Below are 22,222 nucleotides of genomic sequence, written 5' to 3'. Positions count from 1 at the left end.
GCCAGTGTAACACTTTATATTAGTAATGTGAAAGTGAGCATCACCACAGCTTACACATCAAGTTTTCACGTCCAGATCACTCCATGCGGTGTTAAACGGGTTATAATAAAGCGTTTAGTTTTATTCTACCTTCCTCTTTACAAATTTGTCCCAGTAATTACTCGGAAACGATCTGTGAAATAACGAGATTTAGGAGGTTAAACATTTTTACAACACTTATAACAGGTTACTAACATGGTTATGAGCACTTACGGCGTGTTTATGACCAGCCGGTCCCACTGGCCCCGGATGTCATCATCGTCAGGCTGCTTCGTCACATACAGGCCGTCGAACTCTAACTTGCGCGCCAGTTCCTTCTCTCGCTTGAACACCATCAAAGGAACCTGAAAGTAAAAACGCCTCATGAACGGCTGCACAGCGGTACCCTGAAACTCGAAGTGGAGTCGAGTTTTAAAGATGTTGAGTTTCAAGATATTTTTTCCCGTAAGGATGTTCGGGAAACACTGAAAATAACACAAATATAATATAAAAACACTGAAATACAATCGAAAACAGTTAAAAATCTATAAAAAACGCTTACCCCTTTGTTTACATCGCACACACGTCAAGTTTAAGGGTACAAATTCCTCGACGAAGGGCGTCGAGTTTAGGGGAGGTTGAGGTACAAGGTATGACTGTAATTGCTACTTTTCTAATTGCTAATCCTACTAACATTATAATTAATATCATATTTAATTATTAAGTTTTAGTGTTTCGGCCAGACTCATATATGCTAAAAAAATAAGGTGTCTATTAAAAAATCGATTATATAAAAGTTGTGCTGTCAGCTAGCCGTGCGTCTACACGGTCAAGATTGGCCGTTTTAAGAATGGGTGGGGTGACCTCAACCCTAGTGAGCAAATTTAAGGGATGAATCGGAATGTTTGTTGGAAGACAACATCCGTGCCTGACCATACAAGTGGTCTGAATTCCAACAGACACACTTCAAAATCGTCGTGTGTCTACATACTTTTGACCGTATGGTGTACACATAGAAGATCAAAGGCACAAGCCTTGCAAGAAATCCCCAAAAAATGTTAGACTTTTGACCCCAAACAGACCCAGTCTGTGTTAGAAGAACCGGAGCGGATCTATCACAGCGCAACAGGTTAAATATGAACCTCTAGAGCACCACAGATGTTCCACGCACCTTCAGACAGTAGTAGCCGATGATAGAGCAGAAGGAGATGAGGGTGTGTAGAACAGCCAGACAGTGAAGGGCGGCTTTCATGTACCCACTTTCACCCAGAACGTAACGAACGCTCCCAGATTCTTCGGTCTCCTCACCGAGATCGGATTCGGAGACCTGGTACACGGGCGTACAGGGAACATGGGCACATTTAAACTGGACGCTCGGATGGGTCAGAGTAAGAATGCAGATCTAAAGGGAATAAATACGAGGTGCACGGGCGCTTCACCTTGTAGAACAGAAGGATGAAGTTGATGGCGAAGGCCACACACAGCGCCAGCACTCGTATGTTGTAGTAATTCCTGGCAAAGTAGTTCTGAAAGACACAATCAGGGATCTTACAGGATGGTTTTGGGGGTCCAGTGGATTTGTACATACACCGATCAGGCATATCATTATGACCACCTTCCTAACTGACTGGTCTGCGGCTATGCAGCCCCATACGCAACAAACTGTGCTGCTCTGTGTATTCTGACCCCTTTCTATCAGAACCAGCACGAACCTCTTCAGCAATCTGAGCTACAGGAGCTCGTCTGTTGGATCGGACCACACGCCCATGATCCTGTCGCCGGTTTCCCACTGTTCCTGATAGATACTGACCACTGCAGACCGGGACACACCCCCACAAGAGCTGCAGTTTTGGAGATGATCACAATTTGGCCCTCGTCAAACTCGCTCAAATCCTCAGATCCTCACGCTCGCCCATTTTTCCTGCTTCTGACATCAACTTTGAGGATAAAATGTTCACTCGCTGCCTAATATAATATATCCCCCCCACTAACAGGTGCCGTGATGAAGAGATCATCAGTGTTATTCACTTCACCTGTCAGTGGTCATAATGTTATGCCTCATCGGAAATGTATGAGTGAAATGTGTATCCTGGTTTCCATATAAGGTGTCACGTGCAATAGTAGCATTGGCAGTAGCAATACCATCACCCGTCCGAATTACCTGCTCTATCAGGGATACTCTTAATGAATTACAGTAAAATGTAGAAGCACAATCTGGGCAAAGCTGTTTGAATATGTTAAAAATATTATTATATGATCAATTCATGTTTTAACACCGTGATCCCTTACGAGCAGCTTGGTCTTCTCTGAATAGATGCTTTTCCAGACTGCAGATTCATGGATCTCGGGCTCCGGTGTTTTATGGGAGCTCGTCCTCCTGAATCGTGCTTTGGGCTCGGATTCCTCCGTCTCCCCCCTCTTCTCATCTTCCTCTCCGCTATAAAACACACAGCTCTTACTATTCTGGCACGGAAGCTGGTGCACGTCCTTGGCTAGTACAGTAATTCAGATTTTTTTCTACTACTAGACATCACTGTCAGATTCTGAACTATAGGAAAGAAACTAATGACATCCTAAAAATGTTGAGTATGCTTTTACCACACGGTGAAGGTTCTTCACTTACTCAGCTTTTTCGCTCTCTGAATGCTTCTCGTCCTCCTCCAAATCCTCCCCGGTCACACCTGCCTGTTTTCATGAACGAAACGGGATTAAAATAAGCGCCGGATCATTCTGGCAGCCTGATCTGTAAAAATCACGTCCCTGCTAATACATCATCACTTATTTTAGGGTATTAAATACAGAGGAACTTCGATTTAACGGACTAAAAGGGGGGAGCGCTGGTCCGTAAAATGAGACTGTCCGAAACTGGCGAGGTTTTTTTTCCAGGGGGGTGAAAACATACGAAAACGCAGCACTAAGGACCACAAAAGTGCTAAACATGCACACATGATCAACAGTAAAATGAACAAATGTAAATATGTCATGTAAAAACTACGCCAGCTGTAGCCTAGTGGTTAAGGTACTGGACCAGTGATCAGAGGGTTGCTGGTTTAAACCCCACCACTGCCAGGTTGCTGCTGTTGGGCCCTTGAGCAAGGCCCTTAACCCTTGATTGCTCAGACTGTATACTGTAAATGTAATGTAAGTCGCTTTGGATAAAGGCGTCTAAATGCGTCTAAATGTAAAACCTCACTCACTTTCTTGACCGCTTATCCAGTCAGGGTCGAGGGGGGGGGGGCTGGAGCCTATCCCAGCTTTTCAATGGGCGCAAGGCACACAGTAACACCCTGGACGGGGTGCCATTCACCTACAGGGCAATTCAGTGTATGGGGAGAACATACAAACTCCACACAGAACCGGACCTTCTCGAGGCGACAGTGCTACCCACCAAGCCACCATGTAAAACCTGTAAATAAATATTAAAACTGGTGTACTGGTGTTGTCTGGAGCTCTGCTGGTGGTTACTGGAGCAGCGCTGGTGCAGAACTCGCAAAAAATAGGCGAGAACCAAGTGAGCCTCCCGACAAAACAAAGCCTCTCGCTCATGTAAACAGAGAGACCAGCGCCAGCTAGCGATCGATTACCGAACTACTGGTCTTGATGCGCAACTCATGGGACGTTCGGTTTTCCAGGTTTTGGCCGTTAAATCGAGGTTCCACTGTATACCGTTTAGCCAATAGGTTAAATAAAGGGCCGAATGTATGTGGACACCCGTTCCCTTCTAATTATGTACTTTAGGTGTTTCAGCAACACTCCGTTCCAGTAAGATCCATAAACATACAGATTGGCACGTTTGGAGTAAAAGAATTGAGCACAGAGCCCTGACCTCAACCCTAGTGAGCACATTCCAGGATGAACTGGAATGTTTGGAGCACAAATTCCCACATACACACTTCACAACCTCGAAGTGAATGACACAAGCCTTACAGGAGGTCAAACTGATGACATTACAGCCCATAACGGAGATGAAACGACCATATAAGGGGGTGTTGCTCTGATATTTAGGAGGATATACCCGTTCGCGGGCGCTGGCGTAGGAGTCTCGGGTGAGTAACGTATACCGTCCTCCTTCCTTCCTCAGCCGGAGGCCGAATATATCCGTGAGCAGCTGAGGGTCCCTGGATACGGCCGAGAGGTCCGGGCTTCCTCTCTGAAGGTCATTCTGAGGTGACAGAGTTTGGATGGAGGCTCTAAACGCTCTGATGGCTTCCTCGCTGAGCTCTGAGGTATCGTCCCGAGTTTCCCGCGAGTCTCGGAGGAAATCGGACGGTTTTAGGTGTTTGGCGAAGTCGACGATGGAGCCGCTTATAAACACCAGGTAGAGGAGGTGAAGAATTAAGCGAACGATGCTTAAAACGAAGTGAGACGTGCTGGTTAGAATCATCCGGAAGGGGAGCGAGATCGCCCGGATCAGATCCCTCGTGGTGAGTCCTCTAATCTGCCTCCTGAGGTTTCTCACAGACACCAGACGAACGATCATCATCAGGACACGGAGAGGAGCCAGCAGGAGGCGCTTCTTAGTGTTTTCAGTTTCCGTGGTGACGTTTTTCTCCTGGTCTTTGCCCTCCTCCTCCTCCTCCTCCTCCTCCACTCCGTCGTCCTCCAGGCCCCTCGCTTCCTCTTCACGAGTGGAACCGGAGATCTGGGCGGCCAGCTGCATCTCGAAGATGGTGTCCTCACAGAAGCTGACGAAAAGTTCCATCTTTTCCTTCCCGCCCCCCTCGTTCACCATGTCGAAAATGAACTGACGCTTGCTCTCCTTCACCTACGTGTATAAAGCCATAAATATACACACCGATCAGCCATAACATTAAAACCACCTCCTGGTTTCTACACTCACTGTCCATGTTATCAGCTCCACTTACCATATAGAAGCACTTTGTAGTTCTACAATTACTGACTGTAGTCCATCTGTTTCTCTGCATGCTTTGTTACCCCCTTTCACCCTGTTCTTTAATGGTCAGGACCACCACAGAGCAGGTATTATTTAGGTGGTGGATCATTCTCAGCACTGCAGTGACACTGACATGGTGGTGGTGTGTTGGTGTGTGTTGTGCTGGTATGCTGGAGTTTTTAAACACCTCACTGTCACTGCTGGACTGAGAATAGTCCACCAAACAAAAACATCCAGCCAACAGCGCCCCGTGTGCAGCGTCCTGTGACCACTGATGAAGGTCTAGAAGATGACCGACTCAAACAGCAGCAATAGATGAGCGATCGTCTCTGACTTTACATCTACAAGGTGGACCGACTAGGTAGGAGTGTCTAATAGAGTGGACAGTGAGTGGACACGGTATTTAAAAACTCCAGCAGCACTGCGGTGTCTGATCCACTCATACCAGCACAACACACACTAACACACCACCACCATGTCAGTGTCACTGCAGTGCTGAGAATCATCCACCACCTAAATAATACCTGCTCTGTGGTGGTCCTGACCATTAAAGAACAGCATGAAAGGGGGCTAACACAGCATGTAGAGAAACATTTGGACTACAGTCAGTAATTGTAGAACTACAAAGTGCTTCTATATGGTAAGTGGAGCTGATAAAATGGACAGTGAGTGTAGAAACAAGGAGGTGGTTTTAATGTTATGGCTGATTGGTGTATATATTTATATATTAATTAAATCATTATTATTAGTCATTTATGTCCCTAAAGTAACAAATGTTTAATGTAAATAAGTATTAAAACTATCATTATGCACTTTAATTACCTGTGGTTTGTCCCACTGCATGCGGCTGGACTCGCTGATTTGGAAGTAGACCCGCTCGACCCGCTTCCCGCTGCCCATGATCTCGATCCTGCCCAGGTAAGGCTGGAAATACCTGAGCACGCTGTCGGCCAGCTCCAGGAAGCACCTCAAGCGGCCGTCGTGAGGCATGTGCTCGGACAGGTCGGTCAGGAGCACGGCCACGTTGAAGCCGATGTCTTTGGCCGGTTCGTGGAAACGCGACACGAACGCGCGGTAGTCCAGGAATTTGCTCTCGTCGGTCTCGGCACAGGACAGGAGGAAGTCCATCTCGGACGGCGTGTAGCGCTTGTAGCCCTCCATGGCTCGCTGGAAGTCTCTCTTGGAGATCAGACCTCGTGCGTCGGGGTCGTGTTCTTGAAAGGCGTCGGACGACACCAGGTCTTTGAGCTTCAGGAACATATCGAAGAACCTGAGAATGGTTTCCACGTTGCTCGACGACTCCACCAGCATGTCCACCATCTGTTTGCCGATCGTACCGTTCACCACGTTTCCTGAAGAATATCAGATTTTATTTATTAGGGTTTTAACGTCACTTTGGTTACATTCGTGACCGGACACGTCGTTACTGCTTACACAAGATTCCTCAGTTCAAGCCTTTTACCCCATTTGTATTGTGGGAGGAAACCTACACAGACCTGGGGAGAACATGCAAACTCCACCCAGAACCCAGGACGGAATCGAATCCCTTCTTGTTGTGAGGCGACAGTGCTACCCACCGAGCCACCGCGCCGCCTCCAGCTTTGGGATAAACAGATAAGTGAAGCAGACAGACACCTCTGGTCGTGTCCAGCTTACCAAAGCCGACACCTAACTACATTAGATAAGCTCTACAGATGCAGCCAGATGAGCAGGTGATCAATATGCAAGGAAACTAAAAAATGTGATAAGTGGGCACACAGGTGGCACAGCAGATTAATACGCTGGCCCAACACTGCTGAGATCTCTAGCTCTGCTATGCCCAAAGGTTGGAGGGATTCCTCATCACACGTGAACAGAAGGACGCCTGCGGTGGCTCCAAAAACAGGACGCTGCTACCATTTCATCAACGACTTCACAAAAGAGTCAGAGGACTCAGCCCTGAGCTGTCTGAGGTGTAATTTTAAATCACTGCCCCCAGTCGTAGCAAATCTGTAAACCTGCAGGCCGGAGAGAGGGCGTGGCAGGTCAGGACCTTAGGAAAACGTTGTCCGAATGACTTTAAAATCAGAAGGAAAGGCGCTTCATCTAGAAAAGGACATGTGACTTGGGCTTTTTGCCACGTGTTTCGTACCTTCTAGCATTGACAGCAGCATCACCACCATGTCTTTAAGCAGATCCATCAGTTCTTTCAGCAGCTCGATCTGCCTGGAATCCTGGATACAATATTTGGATTATTTTTTAAGATTTTATTATTTTCATGTTCAAAACTCCAGATTTCAGACACATTTCTCACTTTTGTATAAGATAAGATTAGGATAAGATTCCTTTATTGATCCCCATGGGGGGAAATTCGAGTGTTACAGCAGCTCCAGTAAAGTGTAAGTACAGTAAATAGAGTAAATAAAATAAAAATGATTAAAAATATATATATTTTTCTCTCCCTTTAGCGCATCCGATCGTTTAATTTGCATCGTGCTTCCTCTCCGTCTGTGCCGAACCCCGCCCTGACCGAGGAGATCGAAGCTGACCCGTATCCCCTCCGAAACATGAGCAGCAGCCGGATGCATCTTTGCCACCCGCACATTGATGAGTGTGGCGCCACCTAGCGTTGCATGCGGAGAGACACACCCTAAGGGCGCTCTTCCTCATCTCTTGTGCAGGCGCCTCTAATCAGCCGGCGGAGGTCATGATCGCATTCTGACAGAGAGAGACCCGCATCCGTTTCTTTGTCCCACCCCCCCCCCCAACTGAGCAACCGGCCAATCGTTGCTCATACAGCCGTCCAGCCTCGAACCGGTGAAGCAGAGCTGGATTCGATACCACGTACTCAGTCTGATGGTAGTTGGCACGTCTGAAGCATTCCGTCATGCATACACTGACATTTTCGGCATTTAGCAAACGCTTTTATCCAAAGTTGAGGGTTAGGGGACTTGATGAAGGGCCCAATAGTGGCAACCTGCCAGTGGTGGGGCTTGAACCAGCAACCCTTCAATTACTAGTCCAGTACCTTAACCACTAGGCTACAACCTTTAAATCATGTTAGGCAGTGAAACTGAATCCTGTGGCACAGCTATTAGAATAGGTGCTGCATGGCTAACTGGGTGCAAATTTGGTATGTTTTCCCTGTGTCCATGTGTGTTTTCTGCTCAAAATGTGCAGAAGGTGGATTCACTGCTAGTATTTGCATTCAGGAATGTGTGTTGCCCTGCAATAGTCTAGAAACTCTACCCAGGGCATATTCAGTGTATTCCACACTGTGACCCCGATCCAGATCAAGCAACGAATGAATAAAAAACTAAAGGATTATCAACAGATATCAAACACTTTGTCTTTTCTTATACAAATTAAAACCAGATCATTTATTTAGGCTTATTTATTTATGATGGCTTATGGTAACTTGTGCCGACCTGCGACAGCTTCATCTGCATGTGGGCAAACACGTGGAGGAATCCAACCACAGCATCCCACAGGCGACTGTGTGCCAGACTCTGCTGGTTTCCAGTGCACGGACCCTGAGAGAACAAGTTAGGTGTAAAATTTGGAATAATACAGACAGAATTCTGATGTGTAATGCTTTATTGTGAGATGTTAGTTGTCTATTAAAAGAGTATTTATTAAAAGCATATGGAATTAAGACGCATGCGCCTCAAACTCAATTCAAGTTCTCTAACGGTGTCTTTATATAACGGATTCTTACACAAATCACAAGCAGTGCTAATAGAAGCGATCTGTGCTGCGCTCACCTGAATGTACTCGGTGAGAGTGTTGAAGACCTGCTTGGCCACTCGTATGGCTTTAGAGAAGTTACGCTGGCCGTGCTCATCAATCACTTCTTTTCCGGAGTAATACCAGTAAAAATCACTGATCGATTCCTAAACACACCACATAATTCTTAACCCTAATACATTTCATGTGATCTAATACTGTAACCTAAGCTCACCCCCTGTTCCTTCCTCTTACCTGCACTCGGAGCAGATAGTCCACGGTGGAGATGACGATATTCACTGTGGTGTTGTTACCTGTCTGAGTCCTCAAATAGTCCTGAAAATCTGCGCCGGGTAAATTATAACCATGAGAACATATTCGGGTGGGTGCTATCACAGTTTCTATAACACGCAAGGTGGAGATGCCACACACACACCCCTAAACGTGTCCATCCTGAAGCCGCTCCTTTTCACCTGTCAGTGTCGGCTTCGCACACAAAGCCTCACTGCATACTTGCCCAGGCACACAAACCAGTCCCAGAGACCGAATACTGCAGCGACAGCAGGAGGGGACCCCGCCCGACCGTAGCTCCCTCAAACACGGCCGATTTCGTTTGTGTGGACGCCCAGCCAAGTCAGTGCCTCTGCTGTGGTTCGAACTTCACTCAGCAGTTGTGTTCTAGTGCCTTAAACCACTGCTCCACCCAATTATCCTTTACATCTGATATTCAGCTCTTGATGTTTATATAAATGGATTATTACGATTATAACTTTTATGGATATTTTATGAATCTGTGCAGTATATAATTATAGGTTGTTTGGGCCGGTAAACACCTGCATTATGTCCTTCACAAAGCAGCTGAAGGAATCGGAAGAGGTTACAGGTCAGCTGCTCGTCTGCCATCACCTTATCACCTGATACACAGAGAGACAGAAGATATAAACGTATTAGTGATGTCCGGGTGTAATCTACCCAGAGCTTCTGATATACAGTACATACCTGCACTGCTTTCAGCTACTGCTCTTAAACCCTCGGTTTTGATCTGCCTCTCAAAAGTGTTCAGGTCCAACACACTGGAACAACCACATACAACACAGAGATGTAGAGATGTGAAACATATTCAGTACATCTAGTCTAGTAAGTATTTATTTATGATCTGAATGATCGAGCTGCTAGGTAAAGCTTCCAGAATTAAGCTGACCAGGATAAAATACACAAATACACCAGGAAAAAGTACCTGCACGATTGCATGAGGCTGGCCAGACTGTGAAAGAAGCCCACATCTTTCTTCTTTCTCAGATAGTCCAGCATTTTCTACCACAAATCAAGAAAATCTCATGATATGAACTAATCCCAAACAGAGAAACCAGATTAATCAGCTTTAATAACATCGCATTACTCAAACCTCACCTGCTGTACAGACGTGTTTCCCCCACTCAGGAGGGCGATGCCAAGTTTAAGAGTAGCTGCCACCGTGGCTCCCACTGCACCTGATTACAACATTTAAACGCCGAATTCACAGCCAAATTCACTTTATTTTAATGAGGAATATTATTATTTTTTAGTCATGCTCTGATTTCAGACCACACAGATAATTAAATGAGTTCACCTCCGCTGGCACTGAGCCTCTGCAGGACCATCTCAGCAGCTCCACGATCGTGCAGCCGGGCCTGCTGATACAACAGCCTCTGCTTTTCCAATTCCTTCTCCTGCAATCAATCAATTGAGCCCCATTACAATCCATCCATTAGCACCAACATTTATAAAGGAAGTGGTTTTAATCCATCTCACGAGTCAACGAGCTAGGAGGCCTGCGAGGAAGTCCTGGGTTCAAGGCGCCCAGTGGAATATTCCGCTAGCACACCGGTGACGAGATTCTGAACTCTCTGAGATTCTTGGTTCGAAACTCGACATTGCCACCGGTCGGCTGGGCGCCATCTAGCGGGCAGACTCTAACTGGCTACCGTGTCTGCTAGTGCGGGATGACCAGAATATGTAGATGGGGTCTTCAAAATGCTGTGCAAGGACTCTGATTAGTGATAGAGGAGTCTGTGCAGAGTGCACAGGCGAAAAGAAGGGGTCCGCTAGGACTGCGCACGGGTCGGAGGAGGCGTGAGCAGCAACATACCCTCCTCGAATGCAATCTGGGATCTCAAGACACATTGACTATGCTAAATCGGGGGGAAATGGGAGAAAATGCATAAATAAATAAATCGAAAAAAAGAAGGTCCTGGGTTCAAATCCCAAACGGAGACATCCAGGGTCTTGCTGTGTAAAGTTCCAGTTTCCTCCCACAGTCCAAAGACGTGTAAGTGAGGTGAACTGGAGAAGCATTGAAGTGTTAATCAATCGGCTTCCAATCAGAAGATTGTCAGTTTGAATCCAGGATCTGCTATGCAGCTACTGTTGGACCCCTGAGCAAGGCGCTTAACCCTGTCTGCTCCAGGGGTGCCGTACAGTACCTGACCCTGTGCTCTGACCCCAGCTCTGAGGGTTAAGGGCCTCGCTCAAGGACCCAACAGTGACAACCTGGCAGTGGTGGGACTTGAACCAGCGACATTTTGATTACTAGTCCAGTACCTTAACCACTAGGCTACAACTGCCCTATATATGACAAATAAAGGCTTACTTCTACTTCAAATCACAATCAATAAATATATTTATATAATCCTGCAACCCATGCACAGTTAACAAATCTTCCTTGCTGTAAACCCTTCTCACCTCAAAGGATTTCACCTCTTCATCACGACCGTCTTCATCCTCAGCCTGGCAGCTCTGCACGCACATCAAAACACACATTTATCTTAATGGAACATGATCAGCATCGTCTATCCTTTCGTTTGTGTGTTAGCAGTGTTAGTAGTGTTAGTAGGGTCGGTTTAATTTGCTGTTCTGTACATGCACACACTGCCGCACTGAATCCGGGTGTTACCTTGGCCATGATGTCAGCGTAGGCCAGGTACAGATCGTCCTCTTGCATTCTGTTCAATCATTTCAGATCAAGATTTAATGACTATATGAACGAATCAATGTTTAGTAAACGAAAGACTCATTTGAAGGAGAACACGAACACACCTCGTGCCTGTCAGGGCACTCTGGCGAAACAGGCTGATGAGCTGATTTAGAGGGTCGAATGTTTTGTCCTCTATTGTTCTTCCTCTCTGATTATCTCCCGGTCTTCTTACATCTTCTGATTTCTGCAATAAAATAATGAACATCTTCAACACTAAATGCTGAACCTCTGATCTGTACTAATGAGCTCCTATAATGCATGAATAATTCCTGCTATAAAAGAATTAAACAGATATAGAGTACGTGTTTAGAGTTTAGACAGTACATTTGGTTTGTAAGCACTATATAAATATTATACACACACTATAAACTCACAGCTAAATCCTGGATGAGTCTCTCCTCATAAAAATCCTCTTCTGCTTCCACCCAGATGTTTCTGTAGCTCTGTATAAACAGATTCACCACCCTGTGCCTGTTAAACAATATTGCCTTTGTAATAATCATCCTAACAACACTGGTATGCTGTGTGTGTGTGTGTGTGTGTGTGTGTGTGTGTGTGTGTGTGTTAGCTACCACGGCAGGTTGTAGAGCGGTGTCATCCTGAAACAGGCCACTACAGCTCGCTTCCTTTGTTTAGAGAGCAGCTTCTGCCACACGGCTTTTTTACTGCACTGAGGAGATTCTACCTGTAACACACACACACACACAATCACAAACAACACACACAAACAACACACACAGAGAACACACACATTCACAAACACACAAACAATACACAAACACAAACAACACACAGAGAGAACACACACACACATTCACAAATACAAACAACACACACAAACAGAGAGAAAACACACACAATCACAAACAACACATATCAACAACACACACACACAATAACAAACACAAACAACACACATAATCACAAATACAAACAACACACACAAACACAGAGAGAAAACACACACAATCACAAACACACACAATCACAAACAACACAATCACAAACAACACATATCAACACACACACACATCAGACACAATAACAAACACAAACAACACACACAAACACACACAAACAACGTACACAGAGAACACACACACAATCAGACACAATAACAAATACAAACAACACACACAAACACAGAGAGAAAACACACACAATCACAAACACACACAATCACAAACAACACAATCACAAACAACACATATCAACACACACACACAATCAGACACAATAACAAACACAAACAACACACACAGACACACACAAACAACGTACACAGAGAACACACACACAATCAGACACAATAACAAACACAAACAACACACACAAACACACACAAACAACGTACACAGAGAACACACACACAATCAGACACAATAACAAATACAAACAACACACACAAACACAGAGAGAAAACACACACAATCACAAACACACACAATCACAAACAACACAATCACAAACAACACATATCAACACACACACACAATCAGACACAATAACAAACACAAACAACACACACAGACACACACAAACAACGTACACAGAGAACACACACACAATCAGACACAATAACAAACACAAACAACACACACAAACACACACAAACAACGTACACAGAGAACACACACACAATCAGACACAATAACAAACACAAACACACACACAAACACACACAAACAACGTACACAGAGAACACACACACAATCAGACACAATAACAAACACAAACACACACACAAACACACACAAACAACGTACACAGAGAACACACACACAATCAGACACAATAACAAACACAAACACACACACAAACACACACAAACAACGTACACAGAGAACACACACACAATCAGACACAATAACAAACACAAACACACACACAAACACACACAAACAACGTACACAGAGAACACACACACAATCAGACACAATAACAAACACAAACACACACACAAACACACACAAACAACGTACACAGAGAACACACACACAATCACAAACAACACACACAAAACACAAACAACAACACACACACACACAATCACAGACACAATAACAAACACAAACAACACACATAATCACAAATACAAACAACACACACAAACAGAGAGAAAACACACAATCACAAATACAAACACACATAAACAACACACAGACACAATCACAAACACATATCAACAACATACACACGCACAATCAGACACAATAACAAACACAAACACAAACAACACAAACACCACACACAGAGAACACACACATTCACAAACACAAACACAAACAACACACACACACACAATCAAACACAATAACAAACACAAACACACACAAACAACACACACAAAACACAAACAACACAAACAACACACACAGAGAACACACACATTCACAAACACACGTTAGAAAGGATTAAATGACTCTTGCTCTAATAACCCTGCAGTTTAAGATCTGTCGTACCTGCTCCAGATGGAAAAGCACACAAGCGACGACCAAAACATTCCTGACACGACTCAGGACACCGTCAGATTCCTCCTGAAGAGAGAAAGACAAACACAGAAAGTGAAGAGAAAGAGAGAAATCTAAAAATGGTTTATTATGTAATAAGCAATGTAAAGGTTCTAGTGATCACGCTCTGACTGTAAAATCATTTGAAGACTCACGGGCGCTCAGGTGGCAGAGCGGTTTATTATGCTAGCCCACCACCACTGGGGTCAGAGTTCGAATCTCAGTGGTGTTATCAGCTAAGCAAGGCTTACCTCTTGAAGGTTGCTGTGGATGAACGTTTGTACCTCTTCTTCTGTGTCTTTCTACACAAGGCATCACAACGAGAGAGATTTTAAACAAACTCATTTCAGTAGGCAGTATCTACGGGGCATCTAAGAATTGAGACGAGGCTGAAATGTTGCTTTAAATCATACCAATACATACCAAGTCCCATAAATATGTAGAAGGTGGATTTGTTGCCCTAAATGTCCATATATTTCTATATACGTGTATATGCACCGACCTCAGTGAATCGATTCTTTGCCAGAGTAACCAGGCCTCGATCCGCCCGGCAGCATCGGTTAAGACCGACAGAGAGCAGTTTCTTCAGAGAGGCCACGATGAGAGAAGTCTGTGTGGAGTATCGCTCGTCTTTATGTCTTTTCATCTTCCTCTTCCTTCTCTCCTCCTTACACACTCCTCCCTGTCATACGATACACACACACACCACAAATACCACCTTTACATTCTATATCAAATAATACAGAGGGAGTTAGGGTTCTAGCCTGGCACACACAGTTTCCTGAGATGGATAATGAAATGCTTTTCTTCACATATCCCAGCCAATTATACGGCTCCCCAGGACCTGACAGGGTTAAGAGCCTTGCTCAAGAGAACAGGTTTAAAACAGGTTTTTAAATGGCTGCATTCAGAGCTAGATATATAAAGGTGACAGGGCAGAATTTTAGGTCTTTAATTATGCAATTAAATCTTTCAGACCTGGCTGGTTCCGCTGTCGATCAGATACGCCATGTTGTCGATATCGTTCTGGACTACAAAGCTCTGCTCCTCCCACTTAAAGTTCTACAAGAGACGACAACCAGGCAGAGTTCACACGCAGAATGCATAAACCAAGTGGACACACACAGTGTGAAGTGATGTGTACGCAAAAGCAGCTCACATGAGATTTGGCCCAGAAAATGAAGACGTCTGCGACCAGAGTGAAAAGTCTCTCGGCGTCTGGATTCCTTTCTCTCAACCACTTCATTCTGAATAGAAGATACACGCGGTGTTAATAAATATACATTTCATTTTTCATTCCACTGGGAAACACTAAGGTCAGGACTGGAATACCCTGGACAGGACCCAGGATCTTTACATACAGGTCATACATAAAGAACCCGACAAACACTCTTAGCTGTTAAATGGGAAATGTGTGCATTATATAAGTCATATTGAGTCTCATCTGTGCTAACAGCCTGGCCTTGTGCTTAACAGACACCACTGATCATGTCTAAGTGGTCTGGAAGCAGCAGAGAGGGATGAAAAGAGGTAAATATTGTGAATCATTGCCAGAAATAATCAGACAAAAACCCAGTTCAGGTAAAATTACAGTTACTCAGTGAAAAAGGTGAGTAATATTCATTTAAAGTTTTAGATTTGGCCTTTAATGAAAAACGTATCGCACACAACTTGTCCTGTTTGGAAATTCTTAAAAAGCAAGTGGGAAGCAGACCTGGATGAATCAATTTCAGAAGTTGTTTGGCATAAAATATTGGGGAAGATCTTTTCTTCTTCTGTATGTTCAAGACATGCTGTTATTCAGTTTAAAATGGGACACCGCCTTCATTGGTTAAAATTTGATACATGTGATAGATGTAGGCAGGCCCCAGCCACCCTCATACATATGTTTTGGACATGCCCGGGGCTCCACACCTTCTGGCAGTCCTCTTTTGACACATTTTCTACAATATTTGGACAGGTAGTAGTTCCATCACCATTTATTGCACTGTTTGGTGTGGCCCCGGCGGACGCTTCTCTTAGTGGATGGGAAGTGAGTATGTTGTCCTTTTGCTTGCTTCTTGCTTAAATGGAAAGACGCCATTTCACCAACTTATAGTTACTGGATTAAGGAAGTCATGTGTCATTTCAAATTAGAAAAAATTTGATACACAATGGATCTGTGGTCAAGTTTTATAATATCTGGCAACGTTTTTTAACCTTAGTTGACAATTTGGAGGCTAACAGCACTTTTATTTGTCATTTTTTATTTTTCAACTATTATTATTATTATTATTTTTACTAATAATTATTTGATCGATTATTTTTTTTCTTTTAATCATTTAATAATTTATATATGTAATGTCTTGCTGAAATCTGGCCATCTGCATTGTTTGAATGTATATGTCTGGTATTTGAAGGGTGAGGGGTTGGGGGGGGGGGGTGTCTGAGGTACTATTTCTATGCTAAATTCTGAAAACAATAAAAAGACTTTGTTAAAAAAAAAGAAGATTTGGCCTTTTACATCCTGAACACTTCAAATACGATGTTTGATTAACTATAGTTTTAATGATTGAGGGGAAAACTGTATACCATATGCTATACACACTCTATATACAGTATCTGTCTATCTATATATTTATTTCTATGGATAGATACAGTATATTAGTAGATACACACTGTATATGTACTGTGTATGTATATACTGTATATATAAAGACAGATAGATAGATAGATAGATAGATAGATAGATAGATAGATAGATAGATAGATAGATAGATAGATAGATAGATTAGATTAGATAGATAGATAGATAGATAGATAGATAGATAGATAGATAGATAGATAGATAGATAGATAGATAGATAGATAGATAGATTAGATTAGATAGATAGATGATAGATAGATAGATAGATAGATAGATAGATAGATAGATAGATAGATAGATAGATAGATAGATAGATAGATAGATTAGATTAGATAGATAGATGATAGATAGATAGATAGATAGATAGATAGATAGATAGATAGATAGATAGATAGATAGATAGATAGATAGATAGATAGATAGATTAGATTAGATAGATAGATGATAGATAGATAGATAGATAGATAGATAGATAGATAGATAGATAGATAGATAGATAGATAGATAGATAGATTAGATAGATAGATAGATAGATAGATAGATAGATAGATAGATAGATAGATAGATAGATAGATAGATAGATAGATAGATAGATGATAGATAGATAGATAGATAGATAGATAGATAGATAGATTAGATTAGATAGATAGATGATAGATAGATAGATAGATAGATAGATAGATAGATAGATAGATAGATAGATAGATAGATAGATTAGATAGATAGATGATAGATAGATAGATAGATAGATAGATAGATAGATAGATAGATAGATAGATAGATAGATAGATAGATTAGATAGATAGATGATAGATAGATAGATAGATAGATAGATAGATAGATAGATAGATAGATAGATAGATAGATAGATAGATAGAAACTGAATACAATATATGAGTGAGTCTGTATATATAATAGGTGCTTTATTTTTTTATTAAACATATTGACTTTATTGTTTTTTAATCAGATATTTTTAATATTGAATGAAACTCGCCTTCATTGTGCTTCTGTATTAGTGTAACTGGTCTCTATCAGGCCTCCTGATATTAAGCTGTGCTGTTAGAATTCTACCACTATGCACGTTCTGCTTCCATTATGACATCATCACAGAGCTCCTATATGAAGCCTCTCAGTTCAGTTAAAGCTTCATATTAGACAGAGCGACGATCAGAGCGAGCGTGTTAAGAGCAACTAACTACACAACATCTCTTATTAACCGATACTAGCGACTGCTGAAGTTGGATATTACTCATGGGTCAGGCCCAGAGTCCACTTCAGAGTAAGTCTGATGAGACGAACGTTTGCATCTTTGGCAAACGTAAAAAACAGGAGAAAAAGGCCGGTGCCAGGATGCCAGGCTGGATCCGTGGCCTAAGGAAGAAAAACAGAATTCTGCCAGTTACTGATGACGACCTAAATAATCCCAGTTCTGGTAGAATAAACCCTCTCACCAAGAAAGACGAACCGATCATGGTGATTGAGGACCTTGAGAGCACATCTGCTCAGGCAGACAAGCCGGCTGTGGTGCTGAAAACGCTTAAGAGCACATCTGCTCAGGCAGGCAAGCCAGCTGAGGAGCTGGAGGAGCTGATCAGCACATCTGCTCAGACAGGCGAGATGGCCGTGGAGCAGGAACAGCTGAACAGCACATCTGCTCAGGCAGGCAAGCCAGCTGAGGAGCTGGAGAGCACATCTGCTCAGGCAGGCAAGCTGGCCGAAGAGCTGGAAAAGCTGACCAGCACATCTGCTCAGACTGGCAAGCTGAAAAGCACATCCGCTCAGGCAGGCGAGATGGCCGAGGAGCAGGAACAGCTGGAAAGCACATCAGCTCAGGCCGGCAAGCCAGCTGAAGAGCTGGAGGAGCTGGAGAGCATATTTGCTCAGGCATACGAGCTGGCCGAGGAGCTGGAGAGCCCCTCTGATACAGAAGAAACGATCAATCTAAATCTGTTTGCAATGGGCGACATGAATCTGGTGAAGAGCCATTACAATATCAGCTTTGTTTCCATCGACAGCATCGGCTCCGATGAGGAGGTCGAAACGCTGGAGTCCACACTGGCTCAACATCTGAATATAGATGAGCGAGGGGACATGACTTACAAGACCACCGATCCTGAGATCAGTAACGAAAGCTCCGGTGAAAAGATCCACCAGGAACTGATGGAAAACACCGGCGATCATTTTATTTAGTGTGAAATCAATGTGAATATCTGTGATACTGGAAAACTTAATTAAACTTTACTGCCCCGCAACCTGGTTGTCCTGTTGTCACTCGGTTTATGATCACATTTCTACACGTAACTTATAAACCATATAATAATAATAATAATAATAATAATAAAACTAAAAAGCTGAGCTTTAAAACTACAAAGTGACATAGAGGAGCAAATAGGTGAGGGTAAGTGAATTCCACCCATCCTAACAGACCAGAAGTGGAAAACCATAGACTGCGAGATGACACATGTGGATGTAACAATGCAAGGCTTTAAAAGTTGAGCTGGCATTTTCAAATCAATGTGAATATAGGCCCTTATTTACTTCTTTAAACACAAACGTTATGCATCATTCTACACGGATACACTGACACATTTCTAGTAATTAAATGACCTGGTTAATTTAAGCAGCACTTGAAGACTGTCGTACTTCACCTGTGGCGCTCTACAAATGGGATGAGTAGGGGGTAAAAAGCGTAGAGATCCTGCACTAGGACTGCAAACTTCTCCTGCACGGTGAGCTCCATCTCTGCCAGGTCTCCACAGCCCTCCGTCTTTATACGCTCGTCCTCCTGCAGCACCGACTCCGCCCTGTTCTTTAGCTTCTCCATCAGCGGCAGGAAGTGACTGGTCAGAAGGTGCGGCTCTGCGTGATGCACCAGCGGCTGCACAAAACCTGTCGAAAATGTTTTATTGCAATGTTGCATAACAAGCTAAGAACTAGTTTATCGTTAAAATGATCGGCGTTGCTACCGGTCGCCATCTAGCGGGCGTAATTGGCAGTGCCTGCAGGGAGGGAAGACCGGACTGTGTAAGAACCCTGATTGATGAACAGAGGCGCCTGTGCAGAGTGCATGGGTCGGAGGAGGCGTGAGCAGCAATATACCCTCCTCGACTGCAAAAAATTGGGGATCCAAAGCAGCGGAGGACAAATTGACTACGCTAAAATTTGCTAATAAAAATGGCTAGGTGTTCGGGGGGCACGGCGGGCAAATGCGCCGGCCCACTACCGCTGAGACCGGCTGAGCGCACACTCAGACACGACTGGCCGTGCCTGTTGGGAAGCACATTCGAAAGGATCTCTTATTTCTGTTGCAGTGGCGGCCTCTGCTGGCTGATGACAGACAGCAGTGTGTGACTCTCCATACACTAAACTGCTCCCTGTGTGACCCTGTCTCTGGCAGGTGAAAAGAAGTGGTTAAAAAGTGCACACATGATAGTCTGCAGCGTGTCAGAGAGGGGCTTGTGTTAGTACTTGCTCAGGTTCTGCAGCAGTAGATACAAGCTACAAGCTGCAGCTTTACACTAGTCAAAGAGAGCAGAAAAAAGATCAGCACTGATGCTGACTGAGGTCTTTTTCACTCAGGTTAATGAACCACAGACGGACTCGTGAACCTAAATTGCTATAAAATGGGCCGCGCTCACCAGCGATCCGTTTCATCCACGTGCAGTCAGATCTTCCCAGGTGAGCCTGGACGACGGTGAGGATTTGCTCCAGGAGGGCGTTAGTGTGCCGGGGGGTGAGGGAGGAGCCCAGCCACCCCCGGTGCACCTGGTCATCCCCTCGACCCCATCGACACACGTAGCTGCACAGCAGAGGGACGGTGACCTCCATGACCCGCCACAAAAGGACGTGGCGAGTGGCTGACCCCGCCTGCATCACGTCTTCCACTTCTGAGAACATTTCCTGCAGGGAGGGGATGAGCCTGGACCCGCTGGGTACTCCGGACGCATCTGCATTCGGCAGAGGAAAACAGGCCAGATGTTGAAATGGTCATGGTTTCATTTCATTTTATTTTATTAGGATTTTAACGTCATGTTTTACACTTTAGTTACATTCATGACAGAACAGGTATTTACTGCTTACACAAGATCCATCAGTTCAAGTTTAATGTCAAACACAGTCATGGATAATTTTGTTCACCTCACTTGCACTTGCACTATGGGAGGAAACTCACACAGACACGGGGAGAACATGCAAACTCCACACAGACAGGACCTGGACCGCTATATCTGGAAGTCGAACCCAGAACCGTCTTGCCGTGATGAAACAGTGCTACCCACTCAGCCACCGTAGTGCATTTGTATCTATAAATGCTGCTTACAGATGTTTTTCAGAAGCTCGTACATGATATATCTAAAGGCGTGAGTACAATGTGGTTTGGCACAGCTGGAAGAGCTGCTGCTTCACAGCAACATGAGCCATAAGGACCTGGATTCAAACCTCACCTCCAGACAATTTCGGTAAGAAACCACAACCCAGATCAGGCTGATGTTTTCATGTTTTCTTCATGCTTGGTCAAGGTCACGGTGGGTTCGGCTTCCCCAGAATCACCGGTCGCAATGGAGTAACACACCCCGGACAGGACGGCAATCCACTGCAGAGCCTCGGGCATCCCGCCACCCCCAGACATAGCCAATCGTGTCTGTATGTAGCTGCCCAACCGGCTGATATCACCACTGATTAGACATACCTGTGTGTTTACCTTCTCTCTGTTCATTGCTGATGTCCCAGGATAGTTCCAGGAAACACACGGGAAAAGATGCTGATAAAGCAGCAAGGCACTCGCCCAAGAAAGCTCTCTGTCTATGGAAAGTAATACAATTATTAAGTATCATAAAGAAGCGTAGCGTAAATAAAAATGGAAACAGAGCATATAAAACATAAAAACAATAATTCAGTACAAATATCATATTGATTACAGAATATTACCTTTCCATAAAAGTGTTACTGTAGCTGCCAAGAGTGTATAAACTGCAAAGGATCCTGTAACAGCAGGTCTGCACTTCATCCACTAACAAACATGAATAAGAAGCATATATGAATACCACACCATCAATAGAGGCCACAACTCATTTACTGGGACTGACAGGCTAAGAGGCTGCACCTAATTCACAGGTACGTATGAAGACCCACCCACTCACTCACATACAGTCCAGTCGCCACACCCACGCAGATACGGCGGCCAAGTAGTATCTGCTGCAGGCACTGTTAATTTTTTGCCAACCGAGTAGGTCAGACTCTCGGCGCCGGTGTGCTAGTGGAATATCCCGCTTTTGCTTTGTATAAAAGCATCCACTAGATGCCAAAGATATAAATGTGAACTATCCTCCAGTGTTGAGCTGCCCTGTGCCATCGCATGAAGTGCAATTTACAAAATGCTGTAGCCAGATTTTACATTAATAATGCATGAATTGAACTGAATAAACTGGATTAACATAAACAAATTTACTTCATAATAA

The 22,222-nt window shown here is 44.0% G+C and overlaps 1 protein-coding gene across 1 annotated transcript in view; it reads right to left on the bottom strand.

Moving 5' to 3' along the window:
* Positions 1-22,222, bottom strand: part of ryr2b (ryanodine receptor 2b (cardiac)) — a 61,361-nt gene that overhangs the window by 4,399 nt on the left and 34,740 nt on the right. Inside the window, exons 65-95 of the mRNA XM_063007871.1 lie at positions 21,693-21,774; positions 21,454-21,566; positions 20,405-20,713; positions 19,415-19,655; positions 15,300-15,387; positions 15,119-15,202; positions 14,643-14,822; positions 14,392-14,442; positions 14,093-14,167; positions 12,203-12,315; positions 12,005-12,101; positions 11,693-11,814; positions 11,550-11,598; positions 11,339-11,392; positions 10,227-10,326; positions 10,028-10,107; positions 9,855-9,931; positions 9,617-9,690; positions 9,451-9,531; positions 8,873-8,961; positions 8,656-8,784; positions 8,320-8,424; positions 7,044-7,125; positions 5,735-6,264; positions 4,034-4,783; positions 2,642-2,703; positions 2,308-2,455; positions 1,458-1,544; positions 1,190-1,345; positions 253-383; positions 130-172 (exon numbers count right to left, since the gene is read on the bottom strand). Coding sequence (XP_062863941.1) covers positions 130-172; positions 253-383; positions 1,190-1,345; positions 1,458-1,544; positions 2,308-2,455; positions 2,642-2,703; positions 4,034-4,783; positions 5,735-6,264; positions 7,044-7,125; positions 8,320-8,424; positions 8,656-8,784; positions 8,873-8,961; positions 9,451-9,531; positions 9,617-9,690; positions 9,855-9,931; positions 10,028-10,107; positions 10,227-10,326; positions 11,339-11,392; positions 11,550-11,598; positions 11,693-11,814; positions 12,005-12,101; positions 12,203-12,315; positions 14,093-14,167; positions 14,392-14,442; positions 14,643-14,822; positions 15,119-15,202; positions 15,300-15,387; positions 19,415-19,655; positions 20,405-20,713; positions 21,454-21,566; positions 21,693-21,774 — 4,382 coding nt within the window. The remainder of the gene's footprint in view (positions 1-129; positions 173-252; positions 384-1,189; positions 1,346-1,457; positions 1,545-2,307; positions 2,456-2,641; positions 2,704-4,033; positions 4,784-5,734; positions 6,265-7,043; positions 7,126-8,319; positions 8,425-8,655; positions 8,785-8,872; positions 8,962-9,450; positions 9,532-9,616; positions 9,691-9,854; positions 9,932-10,027; positions 10,108-10,226; positions 10,327-11,338; positions 11,393-11,549; positions 11,599-11,692; positions 11,815-12,004; positions 12,102-12,202; positions 12,316-14,092; positions 14,168-14,391; positions 14,443-14,642; positions 14,823-15,118; positions 15,203-15,299; positions 15,388-19,414; positions 19,656-20,404; positions 20,714-21,453; positions 21,567-21,692; positions 21,775-22,222) is intronic.

The sequence above is a fragment of the Trichomycterus rosablanca genome, chromosome 13 (genome assembly GCF_030014385.1).
Source record: "Trichomycterus rosablanca isolate fTriRos1 chromosome 13, fTriRos1.hap1, whole genome shotgun sequence".
Lineage (NCBI taxonomy): Eukaryota > Metazoa > Chordata > Actinopteri > Siluriformes > Trichomycteridae > Trichomycterus > Trichomycterus rosablanca.
The sequence above is the reverse complement of the archived record's forward strand: the minus strand, read 5'-3'. Positions and strand labels throughout refer to the sequence as shown.